Below are 8,895 nucleotides of genomic sequence, written 5' to 3' on the forward strand. Positions count from 1 at the left end.
CCCTGACCTCTACCCCTCCTACTCTCAGAGCAAACAGGCTCTTATCGAGACAGGTAACCTCTACCCCCTGACCTCTACCCCTCCTACTCTCAGAGCAAACAGGCTCTTATCGAGACCTCTAACCTCTACCCCCTGACCTCTACCCCTCCTACTCTCAGAGCAAACAGGCTCTTATCGAGACCTCTAACCTCTACCCCCTGACCTCTACCCCTCCTACTCTCAGAGCAAACAGGCTCTTATCGAGACAGGTAACCTCTACCCCCTGACCTCTACCCCTCCTACTCTCAGAGCAAACAGGCTCTTATCGAGACAGGTAACCTCTACCCCCTGACCTCTACCCCTCCTACTCTCAGAGCAAACAGGCTCTTATCGAGACAGGTAACCTCTACCCCCTGACCTCTACCCCTCCTACTCTCAGAGCAAACAGGCTCTTATCGAGACAGGTAACCTCTACCCCCTGACCTCTACCCCTCCTACTCTCAGAGCAAACAGGCTCTTATCGAGACCTCTAACCTCTACCCCCTGACCTCTACCCCTCCTACTCTCAGAGCAAACAGGCTCTTATCGAGACCTCTAACCTCTACCCTCTGACCTCTACCCCTCCTACTCTCAGAGCAAACAGGCTCTTATCGAGACCTCTAACCTCTACCCCCTGACCTCTACCCCTCCTACTCTCAGAGCAAACAGGCTCTTATCGAGACAGGTAACCTCTACCCCCTGACCTCTACCCCTCCTACTCTCAGAGCAAACAGGCTCTTATCGAGACCTCTAACCTCTACCCTCTGACCTCTACCCCTCCTACTCTCAGAGCAAACAGGCTCTTATCGAGACCTCTAACCTCTACCCCCTGACCTCTACCCCTCCTACTCTCAGAGCAAACAGGCTCTTATCGAGACAGGTAACCTCTACCCCCTGACCTCTACCCCTCCTACTCTCAGAGCAAACAGGCTCTTATCGAGACCTCTAACCTCTACCCCCTGACCTCTACCCCTCCTACTCTCAGAGCAAACAGGCTCTTATCGAGACAGGTAACCTCTACCCCCTGACCTCTACCCCTCCTACTCTCAGAGCAAACAGGCTCTTATCGAGACAGGTAACCTCTACCCCCTGACCTCTACCCCTCCTACTCTCAGAGCAAACAGGCTCTTATCGAGACCTCTAACCTCTACCCCCTGACCTCTACCCCTCCTACTCTCAGAGCAAACAGGCTCTTATCGAGACAGGTAACCTCTACCCCCTGACCTCTACCCCTCCTACTCTCAGAGCAAACAGGCTCTTATCGAGACAGGTAACCTCTACCCCCTGACCTCTACCCCTCCTACTCTCAGAGCAAACAGGCTCTTATCGAGACCTCTAACCTCTACCCCCTGACCTCTACCCCTCCTACTCTCAGAGCAAACAGGCTCTTATCGAGACAGGTAACCTCTACCCCCTGACCTCTACCCCTCCTACTCTCAGAGCAAACAGGCTCTTATCGAGACCTCTAACCTCTACCCCCTGACCTCTACCCCTCCTACTCTCAGAGCAAACAGGCTCTTATCGAGACAGGTAACCTCTACCCCCTGACCTCTACCCCTCCTACTCTCAGAGCAAACAGGCTCTTATCGAGACAGGTAACCTCTAACCCCTGACCTCTACCCCTCCTACTCTCAGAGCAAACAGGCTCTTATCGAGACAGGTAACCTCTACCCCCTGACCTCTACCCCTCCTACTCTCAGAGCAAACAGGCTCTTATCGAGACCTCTAACCTCTACCCCCTGACCTCTACCCCTCCTACTCTCAGAGCAAACAGGCTCTTATCGAGACCTCTAACCTCTACCCCCTGACCTCTACCCCTCCTACTCTCAGAGCAAACAGGCTCTTATCGAGACAGGTAACCTCTACCCCCTGACCTCTACCCCTCCTACTCTCAGAGCAAACAGGCTCTTATCGAGACCTCTAACCTCTACCCCCTGACCTCTACCCCTCCTACTCTCAGAGCAAACAGGCTCTTATCGAGACAGGTAACCTCTACCCCCTGACCTCTACCCCTCCTACTCTCAGAGCAAACAGGCTCTTATCGAGACAGGTAACCTCTACCCCCTGACCTCTACCCCTCCTACTCTCAGAGCAAACAGGCTCTTATCGAGACAGGTAACCTCTACCCCCTGACCTCTACCCCTCCTACTCTCAGAGCAAACAGGCTCTTATCGAGACAGGTAACCTCTACCCCCTGACCTCTACCCCTCCTACTCTCAGAGCAAACAGGCTCTTATCGAGACCTCTAACCTCTACCCCCTGACCTCTACCCCTCCTACTCTCAGAGCAAACAGGCTCTTATCGAGACAGGTAACCTCTGACCCCTGACCTCTAACCCTCCTACTCTCAGAGCAAACAGGCTCTTATCGAGACCTCTAACCTCTACCCCCTGACCTCTACCCCTCCTACTCTCAGAGCAAACAGGCTCTTATCGAGACAGGTAACCTCTACCCCCTGACCTCTACCCTCCTACTCTCAGAGCAAACAGGCTCTTATCGAGACAGGTAACCTCTACCCCCTGACCTCTACCCCTCCTACTCTCAGAGCAAACAGGCTCTTATCGAGACAGGTAACCTCTACCCCCTGACCTCTACCCCTCCTACTCTCAGAGCAAACAGGCTCTTATCGAGACCTCTAACCTCTACCCCCTGACCTCTACCCCTCCTACTCTCAGAGCAAACAGGCTCTTATCGAGACCTCTAACCTCTACCCCCTGACCTCTACCCCTCCTACTCTCAGAGCAAACAGGCTCTTATCGAGACCTCTAACCTCTACCCCCTGACCTCTACCCCTCCTACTCTCAGAGCAAACAGGCTCTTATCGAGACCTCTAACCTCTACCCCCTGACCTCTACCCCTCCTACTCTCAGAGCAAACAGGCTCTTATCGAGACAGGTAACCTCTACCCCCTGACCTCTACCCCTCCTACTCTCAGAGCAAACAGGCTCTTATCGAGACAGGTAACCTCTACCCCCTGACCTCTACCCCTCCTACTCTCAGAGCAAACAGGCTCTTATCGAGACAGGTAACCTCTACCCCCTGACCTCTACCCCTCCTACTCTCAGAGCAAACAGGCTCTTATCGAGACCTCTAACCTCTACCCCCTGACCTCTACCCCTCCTACTCTCAGAGCAAACAGGCTCTTATCGAGACAGGTAACCTCTACCCCCTGACCTCTACCCCTCCTACTCTCAGAGCAAACAGGCTCTTATCGAGACCTCTAACCTCTACCCCCTGACCTCTACCCCTCCTACTCTCAGAGCAAACAGGCTCTTATCGAGACAGGTAACCTCTACCCCCTGACCTCTACCCCTCCTACTCTCAGAGCAAACAGGCTCTTATCGAGACCTCTAACCTCTACCCCCTGACCTCTACCCCTCCTACTCTCAGAGCAAACAGGCTCTTATCGAGACAGGTAACCTCTACCCCCTGACCTCTACCCCTCCTACTCTCAGAGCAAACAGGCTCTTATCGAGACAGGTAACCTCTACCCCCTGACCTCTACCCCTCCTACTCTCAGAGCAAACAGGCTCTTATCGAGACCTCTAACCTCTACCCCCTGACCTCTACCCCTCCTACTCTCAGAGCAAACAGGCTCTTATCGAGACCTCTAACCTCTACCCCCTGACCTCTACCCCTCCTACTCTCAGAGCAAACAGGCTCTTATCGAGACAGGTAACCTCTAACCCCTGACCTCTACCCCTCCTACTCTCAGAGCAAACAGGCTCTTATCGAGACAGGTAACCTCTACCCCCTGACCTCTACCCCTCCTACTCTCAGAGCAAACAGGCTCTTATCGAGACAGGTAACCTCTACCCCCTGACCTCTACCCCTCCTACTCTCAGAGCAAACAGGCTCTTATCGAGACAGGTAACCTCTACCCCCTGACCTCTACCCCTCCTACTCTCAGAGCAAACAGGCTCTTATCGAGACAGGTAACCTCTACCCCCTGACCTCTACCCCTCCTACTCTCAGAGCAAACAGGCTCTTATCGAGACCTCTAACCTCTACCCCCTGACCTCTACCCCTCCTACTCTCAGAGCAAACAGGCTCTTATCGAGACAGGTAACCTCTACCCCCTGACCTCTACCCCTCCTACTCTCAGAGCAAACAGGCTCTTATCGAGACAGGTAACCTCTACCCCCTGACCTCTACCCCTCCTACTCTCAGAGCAAACAGGCTCTTATCGAGACAGGTAACCTCTACCCCCTGACCTCTACCCCTCCTACTCTCAGAGCAAACAGGCTCTTATCGAGACCTCTAACCTCTACCCCCTGACCTCTACCCCTCCTACTCTCAGAGCAAACAGGCTCTTATCGAGACAGGTAACCTCTACCCCCTGACCTCTACCCCTCCTACTCTCAGAGCAAACAGGCTCTTATCGAGACAGGTAACCTCTACCCCCTGACCTCTACCCCTCCTACTCTCAGAGCAAACAGGCTCTTATCGAGACCTCTAACCTCTACCCCCTGACCTCTACCCCTCCTACTCTCAGAGCAAACAGGCTCTTATCGAGACAGGTAACCTCTACCCCCTGACCTCTACCCCTCCTACTCTCAGAGCAAACAGGCTCTTATCGAGACAGGTAACCTCTACCCCCTGACCTCTACCCCTCCTACTCTCAGAGCAAACAGGCTCTTATCGAGACAGGTAACCTCTACCCCCTGACCTCTACCCCTCCTACTCTCAGAGCAAACAGGCTCTTATCGAGACAGGTAACCTCTACCCTCTAACCTCTAACCCTCCTACTCTCAGAGCAAACAGGCTCTTATCGAGACAGGTAACCTCTGACCTCTACCCTCTGACCTCTAACCTCTACCCTCTTCCTAGTCCCCAACAACCAGATGTCCCGGTGTGGTGAAACTGATTATTTGTCAGCACCGATGGTTTGTTTACGTGGCAGGTTAGGATAACTAACGTGGCAGGTTAGGATAACTAACGTGGCAGGTTAGGATAACTAACGTGGCAGGTTAGGATAACTAACGTGGCTATTTGATCTCCTTTCTCTTTCTTCTAAAATATGGGTTAGATGGGTTAGGGTTAGATGGGTTAGGGTTAGATGGGTTAGATGGGTTAGGGTTAGATGGGTTAGATGGGTTAGGGTTAGATGGGTTAGGGTTAGATGGGTTAGATGGGTTAGATGGGTTAGATGGGTTAGGGTTAGATGGGTTAGATGGGTTAGATGGGTTAGATGGGTTAGGGTTAGATGGGTTAGATGGGTTAGATGGGTTAGGGTTAGATGGGTTAGGGTTAGATGGGTTAGATGGGTTAGATGGGTTAGGGTTAGATGGGTTAGATGGGTTAGGGTTAGATGGGTTAGATGGGTTAGATGGGTTAGATGGGTTAGATGGGTTAGATGGGTTAGGGTTAGATGGGTTAGGGTTAGATGGGTTAGGGTTAGATGGGTTAGATGGGTTAGATGGGTTAGATGGGTTAGGGTTAGATGGGTTAGATGGGTTAGGGTTAGATGGGTTAGATGGGTTAGATGGGTTAGATGGGTTAGATGGGTTAGGGTTAGATGGGTTAGATGGGTTAGATGGGTTAGGGTTAGATGGGTTAGATGGGTTAGGGTTAGATGGGTTAGATGGGTTAGATGGGTTAGGGTTAGATGGGTTAGGGTTAGATGGGTTAGATGGGTTAGGGTTAGATGGGTTAGATGGGTTAGATGGGTTAGATGGGTTAGGGTTAGATGGGTTAGGGTTAGATGGGTTAGGGTTAGATGGGTTAGATGGGTTAGGGTTAGATGGGTTAGATGGGTTAGATGGGTCAGATGGGTTAGATGGGTTAGGGTTAGATGGGTTAGATGGGTTAGGGTTAGATGGGTTAGATGGGTTAGATGGGTTAGATGGGTTAGGGTTAGATGGGTTAGGGTTAGATGGGTTAGGGTTAGATGGGTTAGATGGGTTAGGGTTAGATGGGTTAGATGGGTTAGATGGGTTAGATGGGTTAGGGTTAGATGGGTTAGATGGGTTAGATGGGTTAGGGTTAGATGGGTTAGGGTTAGATGGGTTAGATGGGTTAGGGTTAGATGGGTTAGATGGGTTAGATGGGTTAGATGGGTCAGATGGGTTAGGGTTAGATGGGTTAGATGGGTTAGATGGGTTAGGGTTAGATGGGTTAGATGGGTTAGATGGGTTAGGGTTAGATGGGTTAGATGGGTTAGATGGGTTAGGGTTAGATGGGTTAGGGTTAGATGGGTTAGATGGGTTAGATGGGTTAGGGTTAGATGGGTTAGATGGGTTAGATGGGTTAGATGGGTTAGATGGGTTAGGGTTAGATGGGTTAGATGGGTTAGATGGGTTAGGGTTAGATGGGTTAGATGGGTTAGGGTTAGATGGGTTAGGGTTAGATGGGTTAGATGGGTTAGATGGGTTAGATGGGTTAGATGGGTTAGATGGGTTAGGGTTAGATGGGTTAGGGTTAGGGTTAGATGGGTTAGGGTTAGATGGGTTAGGGTTAGATGGGTTAGGGTTAGATGGGTTAGGGTTAGATGGGTTAGGGTTAGATGGGTTAGATGGGTTAGATGGGTTAGATGGGTCAGATGGGTCAGATGGGTCAGATGGGTTAGGGTTAGATGGGTTAGATGGGTTAGATGGGTTAGGGTTAGATGGGTTAGATGGGTTAGATGGGTTAGGGTTAGATGGGTTAGATGGGTTAGATGGGTTAGGGTTAGATGGGTTAGGGTTAGATGGGTTAGGGTTAGATGGGTTAGATGGGTTAGATGGGTTAGATGGGTTAGGGTTAGATGGGTTAGATGGGTTAGGGTTAGATGGGTTAGATGGGTTAGATGGGTTAGATGGGTTAGGGTTAGATGGGTTAGATGGGTTAGGGTTAGATGGGTTAGATGGGTTAGGGTTAGATGGGTTAGATGGGTTAGGGTTAGATGGGTTAGATGGGTTAGATGGGTTAGATGGGTTAGATGGGTTAGGGTTAGATGGGTTAGGGTTAGATGGGTTAGGGTTAGATGGGTTAGGGTTAGATGGGTTAGGGTTAGATGGGTTAGATGGGTTAGATGGGTTAGATGGGTTAGATGGGTTAGATGGGTTAGATGGGTTAGGGTTAGATGGGTTAGATGGGTTAGATGGGTTAGAAGGGTTAGGGTTAGATGGGTTAGATGGGTTAGGGTTAGATGGGTTAGATGGGTTAGATGGGTTAGGGTTAGATGGGTTAGATGGGTTAGATGGGTTAGGGTTAGATGGGTTAGGGTTAGATTGGTTAGGGTTAGATGGGTTAGATGGGTTAGGGTTAGATGGGTTAGGGTTAGGGTTAGATGGGTTAGGGTTAGATGGGTTAGATGGGTTAGATGGGTTAGATGGGTTAGGGTTAGATGGGTTAGGGTTAGATGGGTTAGAAGGGTTAGGGTTAGATGGGTTAGATGGGTTAGGGTTAGATGGGTTAGATGGGTTAGGGTTAGATGGGTTAGAAGGGTTAGATGGGTTAGATGGGTTAGATGGGTTAGATGGGTTAGGGTTAGATGGGTTAGGGTTAGATTGGTTAGGGTTAGATGGGTTAGATGGGTTAGGGTTAGATGGGTTAGATGGGTTAGGGTTAGATGGGTTAGGGTTTAATTCCTACAGCAGTCCATTCCGATGTATTTCCTACAGCAGTCCATTCCGATGTATTTCCTACAGCAGTCCATTCATTGTGAATAACTTATCTCCCCCCCCAGGGTATTTTGTGGATGGTATCTTCCTTCATTTCTGTGCCAGTATGATCAGTGGGCTGGTAACCACGGCAGCATCCATGCCCGTCGACATCGTCAAGACCAGGATTCAGAACATGAGAATGATTGATGGAAAACCAGAGTTTAAGAATGGCTTGGTAAGTTATAATATACACTGAGTAAACAAAACATTAGGAACACCTGCTCTTCGATGACATAGACTGACCGGGTGAATCCAGGTGAACGCTATGTTCCCATATTGATGTCCCTTGTTAAATCCACTTCAATCAGTGTAGATGAAGGGGAGGAGACAGGTTAAAGAAGGATTTTTAAGCCTTGAGACAACAGAGACATGGATTGTGTATGTGTGCCATTCAGAGGGTGAATGGGCAAGACAAAATATTTACGTGCCTTTGAACGGGGTATGGTAGTAGGTGCCAGGCGCACCGGTTTGTGTCAAGAACTGCAACGGTGCTGGGTTTTTCACGCTCAACAGTTTCCCTTATGTATCATCAAGAATGGTCCACCACCCAAAGGACATCTAGCCAACTGGACACAACTGTGGGAAGCGTTGGAGTCAACATGGGTCAGAACAAAAAGGCTGAAAGACTGGGTCGCGTCTCTGGCCAACGAACCAATAGAACGTAAGACCAGCCGGCTTGGGTAGCAACCCTAGATTTGTGTCGGGACTATATCTCGTGGAAGGATGAAATAGTATGAATAAATTCCTCAAAATAACGTTTTTAATGAAAATATGTCAATCGTTATTTGAATATGTTGGTAACCCATTGTATAAAAGTGATAATGCCCTCGAAGCCGACTTCTTCCCTGGCCTAACAACACCTGTGCCAATATATCCTCCGAACGCCGGCTTCTCAGGCATTATCACTTCAATAATATATATTATTCATATACACTACCAGTCAAACGTTTTAGAACACCTGCTCATTCCAGGGTTTTTCTTTATTTTTACTCTTTTATACATTGTAGAATAATAGTGAAGGCATCAAAACTATGAAATAACAAATGGAATCACGTAGTAACCAAAAAAGTGTTAAACAAATCAAAATACATATATTTGAGATTCTTCAAATAGCCACCCTTTGCCTCCATTAAAGCTAGAATCATTAATGGTCAAACTGTTACCTCTGTTTGGGATATCCCGAGTGGCGCAGTGGTCTAAGGCTGTGCCACTAGAGATCCTGGTTCGAATCC

General features: G+C 49.5%; 1 protein-coding gene across 1 annotated transcript in view; it reads left to right on the top strand.

Annotated features, from left to right (window-relative positions):
* Positions 1 to 8,895, top strand: part of slc25a11 (solute carrier family 25 member 11) — a 29,278-nt gene that overhangs the window by 19,163 nt on the left and 1,220 nt on the right. Inside the window, exon 6 of the mRNA XM_084194657.1 lies at positions 7,687 to 7,838. Coding sequence (XP_084050783.1) covers positions 7,687 to 7,838 — 152 coding nt within the window. The remainder of the gene's footprint in view (positions 1 to 7,686; positions 7,839 to 8,895) is intronic.

Source organism: Coregonus lavaretus (genome assembly GCF_964263955.1).
Source record: "Coregonus lavaretus genome assembly, contig: HAP1_SCAFFOLD_3029, whole genome shotgun sequence".
NCBI lineage: Eukaryota > Metazoa > Chordata > Actinopteri > Salmoniformes > Salmonidae > Coregonus > Coregonus lavaretus.